At 44.1% G+C, this 14,753-nt stretch overlaps 1 protein-coding gene across 1 annotated transcript; it reads right to left on the bottom strand.

Annotated features, from left to right (window-relative positions):
• Positions 1–2,414: 2,414 nt before the first annotated feature.
• LOC135536197 (voltage-dependent calcium channel subunit alpha-2/delta-3-like) lies at positions 2,415–13,221 on the bottom strand (the record flags this gene model as incomplete). Its single annotated transcript, XM_064962571.1, has 9 exons — positions 2,415–2,512; positions 4,481–4,526; positions 4,724–4,791; positions 9,040–9,101; positions 9,215–9,286; positions 11,286–11,369; positions 12,749–12,823; positions 12,928–13,008; positions 13,150–13,221. Coding segments are annotated over 9 exons (658 nt in total), but the record flags the coding sequence as incomplete, so codon positions are not given.
• Between the last annotated feature and the right edge of the window lie 1,532 nt (positions 13,222–14,753).

Raw genomic sequence — 14,753 nt, 5'->3', positions numbered from 1 at the left:
CTGAGGGTTAGAGTATAGGGTTAAGGCTGAGGGTTAGAGTATAGGGTTAAGGCTGAGGATTAGAGTATAGGGTTAAGGCTGAGGGTTAGAGTATAGGGTTAAGGCTGGGGGTTAGGGTATAGGGTTAAGGCTGAGGATTAGAGTATAGGGTTAAGGCTGAGGGTTAGAGTATAGGGTTAAGGCTGAGGGTTAGGGTATAGCTGAGGGTTAGGGTATAGGGTTAAGGTTGAGGGTTAGGGTATAGTTGAGGGTATTGGTGTTAAGGCTGAGGGTTAGGATATATGGTTAAGGCTGAGGGTTAGGGTACAGGGTTAAGGCTGAGGGTTAGGGTATAGGGTTAAGGCTGAGGGTTAGGGTATAGGGTTAAGGCTGAGGGTCAGGGTATAGCTGAGGGTTAGGGTATAGGGTTAAGGCTGAGGGTTAGGGTATAGCTGAGGGTTAGGGTATAGGGTTAAGGCTGAGGGTTAGAGTATAGCTGAGGGTTAGAGTATAGGGTTAAGGTTGAGGGTTAGGAGTATAGCTGAGGGTTAAGAGTATAGGGTTAAGGCTGAGGGAGGTATAGGGTTATAGGCTGAGGGTTAGGGTATAGGGTTAAGGCTGAGGGTTAGGGTATAGGGTTAAGGCTGAGGGTTAGGGTATAGGGTTAAGGCTGAGGGTTAGGGTATAGGGTTAAGGCTGAGGGTTAGGGTATAGGGTTAAGGCTGAGGGTTAGGGTATAGGGTTAAGGCTGAGGGTTAGGGTATAGGGTTAAGGCTGAGGGTTAGGGTATAGGGTTAAGGCTGAGGGTCAGGGTACAGGGTTAAGGCTGAGGGTTAGGGTATAGGGTTAAGGCTGAGGGTTAAGGTATAGGGTTAAGGCTGGTCAGGGTACAGGGTTAAGGCGCTGAGGGTTAGGGGTATAGGGTTAAGTCTCAGGGTTAGGGTATAGGGTTAAGGCTGAGGGTTAGGGTATAGGGTTAAGGCCGAGGGTTAGGGTATAGCTGAGGGTTAGGCTATAGGGTTAAGACTCAGGGTATAGGGTTAAGGCTGAGGATTAGAGTATAGGGTTAAGGCTGAGGGTTAGAGTATAGGGTTAAGGCTGAGGGTTAGAGTATAGGGTTAAGGCTGAGGGTTAGAGTATAGGGTTAAGGCTGAGGGTTAGAGTATAGGGTTAAGGCTGAGGGTTAGGGTATAGCTGAGGAAGTAGGGTATAGGGTTAAGGTTGAGGGTTAGTATAGTTGAGGGGTATTGGTGTTAAGGCTGAGGGTTAGGATATATGGTTATATGAGGTTGGGGGTACAGGGTTAAGGCTGAGGTTAGGGTATAGGGTTAAGGCTGAGGGTTAGGTATAGGGTTAAGGCTGAGGGTCAGGTATAGCTGAGGGTTAGGTATAGGGTTAAGGCTGGGAGGGTTAGGGTATAGCTGGTGGGTTAGGGTATAGGGTTAAGGCTGAGGGGTTAGGGTATAGCTGAGGGTTAGAGTATAGGGTTAAGGCTGAGGGTTAGGGTATAGGGTTAAGGCTGAGGGTTAGAGTATAGGGTTAAGGCTGAGGGTTAGAGTATAGGGTTAAGGCTGAGGGTTAGAGTATAGGGTTAAGGCTGAGGGTTAGAGTATAGGGTTAAGGGTATAGGGTTAAGGCTGAGGGTTAGGGTATAGGGTTAAGGCTGAGGGTTAGGGTATAGGGTTAAGGCTGAGGGTTAGGGTATAGGGTTAAGGCTGAGGGTTAGGGTATAGGGTTAAGGCTGAGGGTTAGGGTATAGGGTTAAGGCTGAGGGTTAGGGTATAGGGTTAAGGCTGAGGGTTAGGGTATAGCTGAGGGTTAGGGTATAGGGTTAAGGCTGAGGGTTAGAGTATAGCTGAGGGTTAGAGTATAGGGTTAAGGTTGAGGGTTAGGGTATAGCTGAGGGTTAGAGTATAGGGTTAAGGCTGAGGGTTAGGGTATAGCTGAGGGTTAGGGTATAGGGTTAAGGCTGAGGGTTAGGGTATAGGGTTAAGGCTGAGGGTTAGGGTTAAGGTTAGAGAGGTTAGGGTATAGGGTTAAGGCTGAGGGTTAGGATATAGGGTTAAGGCTGAGGGTTAGGGTATAGGGTTAAGGCTGAGGGTTAGGGTATAGGGTTAAGGCTGAGGGTCAGGGTACAGGGTTAAGGCTGAGGGTTAGGGTATAGGGTTAAGGCTGAGGGTCAGGGTATAGGGTTAAGGCTGAGGGTCAGGGTACAGGGTTAAGGCTGAGGGTTAGGGTATAGGGTTAAGGCTGAGGGTTAGGGTATAGGGTTAAGGCTGAGGGTTAGGGTATAGAGTTAAGGCTGAGGGTCAGGGTACAGGGTTAAGGCTGAGGGTTAGGGTATAGGGTTAAGGCTGAGGGTTAGGTATAGGGTTAAGGCTGAGGGTTAGGGTTATAGTTAGTAGGCCTATAGATCCCAGTGAGGTGTGGCTCACATTTGATGAGTGGTTTGCGTCCGGTCAGGTAGAGTTTAATAGCCTGGATCTGGGAGAGAGAACGGTGCTCATAGTACTCGTCTGTGTTGCAGTACGTCCTGTCAAATGAACAGGTAGAAACACACCCCACAAATATATACTGAAGAAAGTCATACACTGTCTAAATACTACCAAACACTTAATGAAAAGTACCAACATTTTGGCCATAACATAACAGACACATGTGCTGTTATGTCACATGGCTCAACATAACATGTTTACTGAGATTTACAGAGAGCAGTAGCCCTCTGATTTTTTCACATTTTGTTGTGTTACAAAGTGGGATGGAAATATTGTCACACCCTGACCATAGTTTGCTTTGTATGTTTCTATGTTTTGTTTGGTCAGGATGTGATCTGAGTGGGCATTCTATGTTGTGTGTCTAGTTTGTCTGTTTCTGTGTTTGGTCTGATGTGGTTCTCAATCAGAGGCAGGTGTGAGGCCATTGTCTCTGATTGGGAACCATATTTAGGTAGCCTGTTTGGTGTTGGGTTTTGTGGGTGATTGTCTCCTGTGTCAGTGTTTGCACCACATGGGACTGGTTTCGGGTTGTCACATTTATTGTTTTGTAGTTTGTTCATGTATAGTTTTTCTTATTAAAAAACCATGAACTTCAACCACGCTGCGTATTGGTCCGACCTCTCCTTCGACGGAAGGAGCCCGTTCCAAATATATTTAATTGTACGTTTTTTTGGTCATTGATACTCCATAAAGTGAAAATAAAAATTCTTCACATTTTTACAAATGAAAAATGTAATAAATAATGTAGTAATTTAATAAGTATTCACTCCCTTTGTTTAAGCAAGCCTACATTAGTTCAGGTGTAAAATTTGACTTAACATATCACAAGTTACATGGACTGAAATAATAGGAGTTGACATGATTCCAGAATGACTAACCCTTCCTCTGTCCCCCATACATCCATCTGTAAGGTCCCTCAGTCAAGTATCGCATTTCAAGCACAGATTCAACTACAAAGACCAGGGAGCTTTTTAAAATCCTCACAAAGAAGGGCAGTGATCGGTAGATGGGGAACAAGACATGTAATATCTCTTTATGCATGGTCAAGTTAATAATTATGTTGAGCCTGTGGATGATGTATAAAAAACAGACACATATAGAGTAGTTCTCCTGAAATTAACTGAGCTCAGGGATGTCCCCAATAAGGTCATTAGCGATTTTAAAACAATGGCTCAAAGGCTGTGATGGGAGAAAACTGAGGCAACAACATTTTAATGACTCCACAATAATGACCTAAAGACAGAGTGAAAAGAAGTATTCCCAAACATTCATCCTGTATGTGACAAGCCACTAAAGTCATCCTGGAGAGAAGAAAACATGGCAAAGAATACACTTTCTGGCATAAATGTCAAGCATGGTGGTGGCTGCATCATGGTATGAGTATGCTTGGCATCCACAAAAACTGGGGAGTTTTCAGGATAAAAAGAAATTCACCTTTCAGCAATAACCTGTAACAGCAGGCCAAATCTACACTGAAGTTGCTTACCAAGAAGACAGTGAATGTTCCTAAGTGGAAGGGTTACAGTTTTGACTGAAATCTGCTTGAAAATCTATAGCAAGACTTGAAAATTGCTGTCTCATTATGAGCGCCAACACCATGACTAAGCTTGAAGAATTTTGAAAAGAACAATGGGTGAATATTGCACAATCCAGATGTGAAAAGCTCTTGGAGACTTACTCAAGAAGACTCACAGCTGTAATCTCTGCCAAAGGTGTTTCTAACATGCATTGACTCAGAGGGTGAAAAGTTATCAAATCAAGATATATCAGTGTTTTATTTTTAATTAATATAAAAATAAATACAAATTCTTCCCCTTACAGAGAATGATGTGTTGATCATTGACAAAAAAAATATAAATAAATCAATTTTAATCCCACTTTGTAACACAATATAATGTGAAGAAATCCAAGGCGGATGAATACTTTTGATACCCACTGTATATAATGCTTGTCTGACCAAGCTCAAGCCTTTAACTCTCAACATTACCCATAACCCCCTGCATTACCATTCATCTGCCAGTGCAACATCTGGCTGTTCCAGGTCATGAAGCCCTGAAAAACACATGAACATCAGATCAGTGACGCTCCAGCAGGGCCAGGCTCAGTGGGCTGATAAATGGCCTTATGAAAAGGCAGACCACAGGTACAGAATACACAGATCCTATGTGAAACTGATGATGTACTGGTAGTTTGTTGAGTGAGTGTAGGATAGAAGGAGTGGGAGAGTGAATGAGTAGAGTGACGCTTACCTGCTTCTACGGAGACGTTTCCTCTGAAGAAGAATTTGCCATGGCCTCTGGACAAAGCCACACCGACACTGAACACAGAAATAATATAAACACACACACACACACACACACACACACACACACACACACACACACACACACACACACACACACACACACACACACACACACACACACACACACACACACACACACACACACACACACAGTAGGGTGAACCGCAGAGATAGTCAACAGTTACATTCACATGTCATTCACTCACGGAACCAGCCCATCATGTCAACTCACAGAAGAACATCAAGAGAATTGATCAAGATAAATGGATAAATCAATAAATGTACTGAAAAGCTAAAGAAGTATAGTGCACCATACTCTCCTCTGCTCAACATGAATGACATCTCCACTCACCTGAACCCAGTAGTGACGGACTACAGTGCATTCGGAAAGTATTCAGACACCTTGACTTTTTCCACATTTTGTTACGTTACAGCCTTATTCTAAAATGGATTACATTTTTTTCCCTCATCAATCTACACACAATACCAAGTAAAAACAAAGAAACGATTGCAAATGTATTTTAAAAAACAAACAGTAAATCTCATTTACATAAGTATTCAGACCCTTATTCAGTACTTTGTTGAAGCAGCTTTGGCAGCGATTACAGCCTTGAGTCTTCTTGGGTATGAAGCTACAAGCTTGGCACACCTGTATTTGGGGAGTTTCTCCCATTCTTCTCTGCAGATCCTCTCAAGCTCTGTCAGGTTGGATGGGGAGCGTCGCTGCACAGCTATTTTCAGTTCTCTCCAGAGATGTTTGATTGGGTTCAAGTCCAGGCTCTGGCTGGACCACTCAAAGGCATTCAGAGACTTGTCCCTAAGCCACTCCTGCATTGTCTTGGCTGTGTGCTTAGGGTCGTTGTTCTGTTGGAAGCTAAACCGTGGCCACAGTCTGAGGTCCTGACGCTCTGGAACAGGTTTTCATCAAGGATCTTGCAGTACTTTGCTCCGTTCATCTTTCCCTCGATCCTGACTAGTCTCCCCATCCCTGCCTCTGAAAAACATCCCCACAGCATGATGCTGCCACCACCATGCGTCACCGTAGGACTGGTGCCAGGTTTCCTCTAGATGTGATACTTGGCATTCAGGCCAAAGAGTTTCTCAAGGTCTGAGAGTCCTTTATGTCCTTTTGGCAAACTCATGTGCCTTTTACTGAGGAGTGGCTTCCGTCTGGCCACTCTACCATAAAGGCCTGATTGGTGGACTGCTGCAGAGATGGTTGTCCTTCTGGAAGGTTCCCTCATCTCTACAAAGGAAATCTAGAGCTCTGTCAGAATGACCATCGGGTTCTTGGTCACCTCCCTGACCAAGGCCCTTCTCCCCCGATTGCTCATTTGGCTGGGTGGCCAGCTCTAGGAAAAGTCTTGGTGGTTCCAAATTTCTTCCATTTAAGAATGATTAAGAATGATGGTAACCACTGTTTTCTTGGGGACCTTCAATGCTGCAGACATTTTTCGGTACCCTTCCCCAGATCCGTGCCTCGACACAAACTTGTCTCGGAGCTCTACAGACAATTCCTTCAAGCTCATGTCTTGGTTTTAGCTCTGACATGCACTGTCAACAGTGGGACTTTATATAGACAGGTGTGCTTTTCCAAATAATGTCCAATCAAATGAATTTTCCACAGGTGGACTCCATTCAAGTTGTATATCTAAAGCAGGTATTCCCAATGCCGTCAGGGGTATGCCAAATGAAAATGTGATTCACATAAATAAATAAATAAACATTTTCAAGCAGTACCTTTATATTTTCCAACAGGGCTAAACATTTGGGTGAGGTTTGTTTTCTCACCTGAGTAGCCTCGTTTCACAGCCAAAAATAAAATTAAACCATCTAGTGTTCAGCAAAATAACAACACAATGTCAAATAATTAACATCCAATCACATTAACCATTACTCTCACAGGAAACCTTCACTCTTGTAAAGACATTTAGAAACTTAACATAACCCTTTGAAAAATAAACCACAGGAGTTTTTTGAGCAAGAATAAAGATGACCTTCGAGTAGTAAGACATGTATAAAAGCTACAGATACCATTAATAAGAAGGAGTTAAGAAGCGTCTTATATGGTGAGCTACCGAGTGGCTAGGACAGGCAGGCCCCACACAGGCAAGCCCCACACAGGCAAGCCCACACAGGCAAGCCCCATACTCAATTCTTCCTGCTGCCACAGATATGGCTGGGACAATGCTGGGGGGAAAGGCCCAAAATAACAATACAGACAATGCCTTCATCAAACAACACTGTTTCATGATGCATCAGTGACATGGCAGGAGATGTTTTTAAACAATTTCTGCTTTGCATACAAGCCAATGAATTATATGCGTTACAGCTGGATGAATCAACAGATGTGACGGGCCTGGCACAGCTCCTGGTATATGTCCGTTAAGGTTTATGGGGGTTAATTAAGGAAGACATCCTCTTCCTCAAACCACTGGAAACCAGGACAACATGAGAGGATATGTTTAAAGTACTGGACATCTTTGTGACATCAAATGGACTTTGGTGGTCAAGATGTGTTGGTATCTGTACTGATGGAGCAGAAGCCATGACAGGGTGACATAGTGTAGTGGTAACACGTGTGCAAGCAGTTGCTCCCAACGCCACTTGGGTACACTGCAGCATCTAACGAGAGGCTCTTGCTGCCAAGGGAATGCCTGACAGCTTGAAAGACGTTTTGGACACTACAGTGAAAATGGTTAACTTTGTTAAAGCAAGACCCCTGAACTCTCGTGTATTTTCAGCATTATGCAATGACATGGGCAGCGACCACGTAACGCATTTACAACATACAGAAGTGCACTGGTTATCAAGGGGCAAAGTATTGACATGTTTTTTTTAAATTGAGAGACGAGCTTAATGTTTTCTTTGCTGACCATGATTTTCACTTGTCTGACCACTTGCATGATGAAGAGTTTCTCACACGACTGGCCTATCAGGGTGGTGTTTTTCTCGTCTGAATGATCTGAATCTAGGATTACAGGGACTCTCTGCAGCTATATTCCACGTGTGGGACAAAATTGAGGCTATGATTAAGAAGTTGGAGCTCTTTTCTGTCTGCATTAACAAGGACAACACACAGGTCTTTCCATCACTGTATGATTTTTTTGTGTGCAAATGAACTCAAATATGATATAGCGAAGCACTTGAGTATGAAAAAATATATATATCTTACGTTTATTTAACTAGGCAAGTCAGTTAAGAACAAATTCTCATTATCAATGATGGCCTAGGTTAACTGCCTGTTCAGGGGCAGAACAACAGATTTGTACCTTGGGGGTTTGAACTTGCAACCTTCTGGTTACTTGTCCAACACTCTAACCACTAGGCTACCCTGCCACCCCAGTGAGCTGAGTGAGCTGGGTGCGCAATTATGCAGGTACTTTCTCGTAACGGACTACACAAACAACTGGATTCGTTATCCCTTTCATGCCCTGCCTCCAGTCCTTTTAACGATATGTGAACAAGAGAGCCTCATCGAAATTGCAACAAGCGGTTATGTGAAAATTGAATTTAATCAGAAGCCACTGACACATTTCTGGATTGAGCTGCGCTCAGAGTTTCTTGCCATGGCAAATCACGCAGCTAAGACACTGATGCCCTTTGCAACCACGTACCTATGTGACAGTGGATTCTCGGCCCTCACTAGCATGAAAACTAAATACAGGCACAGACTGTGTGTGGAAAATTATTTAAGCCAGACTCTCTCCAATACAACCTAACATTGCAGAGTTATGTGCATCCTTTCAAGAACACCCTTCTCATTAACCTGTTGTGAGTTATTCACCATTTCTGATGAACAAATAAGGATTTATATGTAAGATGGCTAAATAATGAGCAAAATGATTGATTATTATTATAATATTATTTGTGCCCTGGTCCTATAAGAGTTCTTTGTTACTTCCAACGAGCCGGGTTGTGACAAAAACTCAAACTCATGTTTAATAAATGTATCATATAGTGTGTGTGTAGCAGGCTTACAATGATGGCAAAAAACAACATTTGAGAGTGCGCTGACCCTGGTTCTAGAGGGGTACGCAGCTGGAGGTTGAATGTTTTATGCGGTATGGGACTATAAAAAGTTTGGGAATCACTGATCTAAAGGATGATCAATGGAAACAGGATGCACCTGAGCTCAATTTCGAGTTTCATAGCAAAGGGTCTGAATGTGGAAAAAGTCAAGGGGTCTGAATACTTGCCGAATGCACTGTACATTAAATATTAGAGAATGTATCAAGATAAATAGGAAACTGCGCAAACCTGAAGGGAGTTCCCTTGACTTCAGTGTAGTAGTAGTCATTGTGCATCTTCAGCAGACGTTTCTGATAGCACAGAGGAAAGCACGAAGCATAAGGACTCATCCACTGATTTCATTACAGTCCACAGTCTTTGGTATACAGTAACTGTAAGGGTCATCCCCCTCCTCCTTTCTCACCCCTTTGTCTACTGTCTTCTTCACTTCCATGGAGAAAGTCCCCGTCTTCCTGTTGACCATTGCATTACGCAGCTGAAACAGAAAAACCAGCTGAAAGGAGTCTGTGCAGTTCTGGTGTCATCATTATTAGACACCAGGAGGTGTTATATTTGTTCAGTTTGATCAGACCAGCATTGAATCAGAGGCGCGTTACAGAGTAACACACTGGACAGCCGATAATGCCCCTTTTAAAGGTAATTTACGCTTGAGCCGACATCCGCAGCGTTTACCATGAATGTGATTTCCAAAAATGTCTGGGACATTGCTTTTAAAAGGCACCTTGTTGGCTGTCCAGTGTGCTACTATATACAGTGCCTTGCGAAAGTATTCGGCCCCCTTGAACTTTGCGACCTTTTGCCACATTTCAGGCTTCAAACATAAAGATATAAAACTGTATTTTTGTGTGAAGAATCAACAACAAGTGGGACACAATCATGAAGTGGAACGACATTTATTGGATATTTCAAACTTTTTTAACAAATCAAAAACTGAAAAATTGGGCGTGCAAAATTATTCAGCCCCCTTAAATCAATACTTTGTAGCACCACCTTTTGCTGCAATTACAGCTGTAAGTCGCTTGGGGTATGTCTCTATCAGTTTTGCACATCGAGAGACTGAATTTTTTTCCCATTCCTCCTTGCAAAACAGCTCGAGCTCAGTGAGGTTGGATGGAGAGCATTTGTGAACAGCAGTTTTCAGTTCTTTCCACAGATTCTCGATTGGATTCAGGTCTGGACTTTGACTTGGCCATTCTAACACCTGGATATGTTTATTTTTGAACCATTCCATTGTAGATTTTGCTTTATGTTTTGGATCATTGTCTTGTTGGAAGACAAATCTCCGTCCCAGTCTCAGGTCTTTTGCAGACTCCATCAGGTTTTCTTCCAGAATGGTCCTGTATTTGGCTCCATCCATCTTCCCATCAATTTTAACCATCTTCCCTGTCCCTGCTGAAGAAAAGCAGGCCCAAACCATGATGCTGCCACCACCATGTTTGACAGTGGGGATGGTGTGTTCAGGGTGATGAGCTGTGTGTCTTTTTACGCCAAACATAACGTTTTGCATTGTTGCCAAAAAGTTCAATTTTGGTTTCATCTGACCAGAGCACCTTCTTCCACATGTTTGGTGTGTCTCCCAGGTGGCTTGTGGCAAACTTTAAACGACACATTTTATGGATATCTTTAAGAAATGGCTTTCTTCTTGCCACTCTTCCATAAAGGCCAGATTTGTGCAATATACGACTGATTGTTGTCCTATGGACAGAGTCTCCCACCTCAGCTGTAGATCTCTGCAGTTCATCCAGAGTGATCATGGGCCTCTTGGCTGCATCTCTGATCAGTCTTCTCCTTGTATGAGCTGAAAGTTTAGAGGGTCGGCCAGGTCTTGGTAGATTTGCAGTGGTCTGATACTCCTTCCATTTCAATATTATCGCTTGCACAGTGCTCCTTGGGATGTTTAAAGCTTGGGAAATCTTTTTGTATCCAAATCCGGCTTTAGACTTCTTCACAACAGTATCTCGGACCTGCCTGGTGTGTTCCTTGTTCTTCATGATGCTCTCTGCGCTTTTAACTGACCTCTGAGACTATCACAGTGCAGGTGCATTTATACGGAGACTTGATTACACACAGGTGGATTGTATTTATCATCATTAGTCATTTAGGTCAACATTGGATCATTCAGAGATCCTCACTGAACTTCTGGAGAGAGTTTGCTGCACTGAAAGTAAAGGGGCTGAATAATTTTTCACGCCCAAGTTTTTGATTTGTTAAAAAAGTTTGAAATATCCAATAAATGTCGTTCCACTTCATGATTGTGTCCCACTTGTTGTTGATTCTTCACAAAAAAATACAGTTTTATATCTTTATGTTTGAAGCCTGAAATGTGGCAAAAGGTCGCAAAGTTCAAGGGGGCCGAATACTTTCGCAAGGCACTGCAACATGCCTTGGATTGAATACTGTCAATAGTATTATTATTTCAAATGAAACCAGTCAGATGTGTGTATAACGTTTCTTATGTCAGGGTTTAGACGTACAAAGTCATCCTTGTCCTCCCACTCCACCTCAGACAGGTCCACACTGCTGTAGTTGGGCTTCCTCCTCTTCTGGCCCTTCTGGTACTGAGGTACAGAGGAACACACATTTGAGGGAAGCAGTTTCAGATTTTGGTTGCACTGTGGATGTTCTGTGTAAACAGCACATTTCAGTGGTGCAGTGGTCTAACACACTGAATCGTAGTTGCTAGCTGTGCCACTAGAGATCCTGATTCGAGTCCAGACTCTGTCCCTTCGGGAGACCGAAGGGGCGGCGCACAATTGTCACAATGTCGTCTGGGTTAGGGGAGGGTTTGGCCGGCAGGGATGGCCTTGTCACTTCACGCTCTAACGACTCCAGTGGCGGAGCCGGGCACATGCACACTGACACGGTCGCCAGGTGTACGATGTTTCCTCCGACACATTGGTGTGGTTGGCTTCCGGGTTAAGTGGGCATTGTGTCAAGAAGCAGTGCGGCTTGGTTGAGTTGTATTTCGGAGGACGCATGGCTCTCTACCTTCGCCTCTCCCGAGTCCGTACGGGAGTTGCAGTGATGAGACAAGACTGTAACTACCAATTGGATACCACGAAATTGGGGAGAAAAAGGGGTAAAAGTTTTAAAAAATTCTAATAAAATGAAACACATTTCAGAGTGAACCTTTTATAAGGCCTCACTAACTTTGCTCAAAACCAGAACACTCCTAGCCTGATCAAGCAGACTGACTCACTGCGCAGAATGTTGACCGCTCAAACAGAATGTTGACCGCTCAAACAGAATGTTGAGCTATAGTGTCATCAGGCTGGTTCCACCAGGTTAGAAGTCCCCAGTTCAATAACGCCTAATTGATCAGTTCATTCAACAACCAATAATATAAAAACATCCAGTCCAATAGAGTCTGGTTCAAGATCAGAATACACCACCCACAGTCACATCACAGTCTACGACACAGAAAAACCCACACAGGGGCACTAATATTACACAGACACTGTTACACACAGATCCACTAGAACATGTTTCCAGTGGGAACCCAAGCAGGATCCCAGAGAGTAAGTGTCTATGGTCTAGTCTACAGTTACAGGTGAGTGTCTATGGTGCAGTCTATGCATAGGACAGTTACAGGACAGGAGGGTTACCTCAGGGTTACTGTTAGCTCAGTTAGCCAGGGCCAGCCAGACCTACAGTACTATCAATGGTCTGTGTCTCTCCCTGCATGCATATATCAAAGGAAAAGGTGGGGATTATAGATTGCTACCGAGCAAGTTGGGAGGCTCACTCACTCAAACTGGTTCTGTTTTTAAAAACACTCATATTCATTGGCAGCATTATATGTATTAACAATTCAATGAACCGCTCTCCTGCTTTCTATATAGTCCAAGGTGTAGGTGCAGGTTAGGGCTAATGCAATGTTGTGGCAAGGTTACAGTTAAGGTTAGGGGACAAGTGTGTTTAGGAGACAGTGTATTACCAGTGGCCTCAGGTCTGGATGGGTCAGGATGTAGCCGTTGTTAGTGATGGCAAATGCGTAACCGTGGATACCCAGCTGAAGGCACACAAATAATATAGAGATAATTGATTACATGAAGTAGAGTGTATGAGAACAGTAAATGACAATGCGTCATAACTTTGGGTTATTAGACACTGTACCAGGTGTTTAGGGATGATCTTCATAAGTTCCTGTAGGGGAATGTCGGTGCCCACTACCCCTAGGAGAATACCCTGGTTCTTCTGTACGGAGAGGAAAAACAGACAAGACTCAATGACAGAGAGAGAGACAGACTCAATGAGTATCACACAGACAATCAGATGGACAGAAAGAAAGAAAAATACAGACTGACAGACAGACACACAAAGACACATACACTTTACCGTCTCGTTCTTGGTGCTGAACACAGGCATGGCCACCGTGGTCATCAGGCTGGGGCCCTTCTTGTTTCTGGACTAAGACAGAACACAGTGTCAGAGACCGTGTCTACTGAGATTCCTTATGCTTTAACTATCATAGGCTGTTGCTACAGTATTCTCTTTCTGACTGATGCTAAATGCTAATCTGAGTCAACAGAGGAATATAAGCAACAATGTCCATCCGTGCCAAGTTTTCACCAAAATAGATTTCAACAAACAGACATGTTTATACAAAATAGACATGTCTGGCGGGCGGGAGAGTAGCCTAGTGGTTAGAGACAGGTAGCCTAGTGGTTAGAGACAGGTAGCCTAGTGGTTAGAGACAGGTAGCCTAGTGGTTAGAGACAGGTAGCCTAGTGATTAGAGACAGGTAGCCTAGTGGTTAGAGACAGGTAGCCTAGTGGTTAGAGACAGGTAGCCTAGTGGTTAGAGACAGGTAGCCTAGTGGTTAGAGACAGGTAGCCTAGTGGTTAGAGACAGGTAGCCTAGTGGTTAGAGACAGGTAGCCTAGTGGTTAGAGACAGGTAGCCTAGTGGTTAGAGACAGGTAGCCTAGTGGTTAGAGACAGGTAGCCTAGTGGTTAGAGACAGGTAGCCTAGTGGTTAGAGACAGGTAGCCTAGTGGTTAGAGACAGGTAGCCTAGTGGTTAGAGACAGGTAGCCTAGTGGTTAGAGACAGGTAGCCTAGTGATTAGAGACAGGTAGCCTAGTGGTTAGAGACAGGTAGCCTAGTGGTTAGAGACAGGTAGCCTAGTGGTTAGAGACAGGTAGCCTAGTGGTTAGAGACAGGTAGCCTAGTGGTTAGAGACAGGTAGCCTAGTGGTTAGAGACAGGTAGCCTAGTGGTTAGAGACAGGTAGCCTAGTGGTTAGAGACAGGTAGCTTAGTGGTTAGAGACAGGTAGCCTAGTGGTTAGAGACAGGTAGCCTAGTGGTTAGAGACAGGTAGCCTAGTGGTTAGAGACAGGTAGCCTAGTGGTTAGAGACAGGTAGCCTAGTGGTTAGAGACAGGTAGCCTAGTGGTTAGAGACAGGTAGCCTAGTGGTTAGAGACAGGTAGCCTAGTGGTTAGAGACAGGTAGCCTAGTGGTTAGAGACAGGTAGCCTAGTGGTTAGAGACAGGTAGCCTAGTGGTTAGAGACAGGTAGCCTAGTGGTTAGAGACAGGTAGCCTAGTGGTTAGAGACAGGTAGCCTAGTGGTTAGAGACAGGTAGCCTAGTGGTTAGAGACAGGTAGCCTAGTGGTTAGAGGCAGGTAGCCTAGTGGTTAGAGACAGGTAGCCTAGTGGTTAGAGACAGGTAGCCTAGTGGTTAGAGACAGGTAGCCTAGTGGTTAGAGACAGGTAGCCTAGTGGTTAGAGACAGGTAGCCTAGTGGTTAGAGACAGGTAGCCTAGTGGTTAGAGACAGGTAGCCTAGTGGTTAGAGACAGGTAGCCTAGTGGTTAGAGACAGGTAGCCTAGTGGTTAGAGACAGGTAGCCTAGTGGTTAGAGCGTTGGACTAGTAACTGAATGGTTGCAGGAACAAATCCCTGAGGTAAAAAATCAGTCGTTCTGCCCCTGAACAAGGCAGT

This window comes from Oncorhynchus masou, unplaced genomic scaffold, assembly GCF_036934945.1.
Source record: "Oncorhynchus masou masou isolate Uvic2021 unplaced genomic scaffold, UVic_Omas_1.1 unplaced_scaffold_5705, whole genome shotgun sequence".
Taxonomy (NCBI): domain Eukaryota; kingdom Metazoa; phylum Chordata; class Actinopteri; order Salmoniformes; family Salmonidae; genus Oncorhynchus; species Oncorhynchus masou.
The sequence above is the reverse complement of the archived record's forward strand: the minus strand, read 5'-3'. Positions and strand labels throughout refer to the sequence as shown.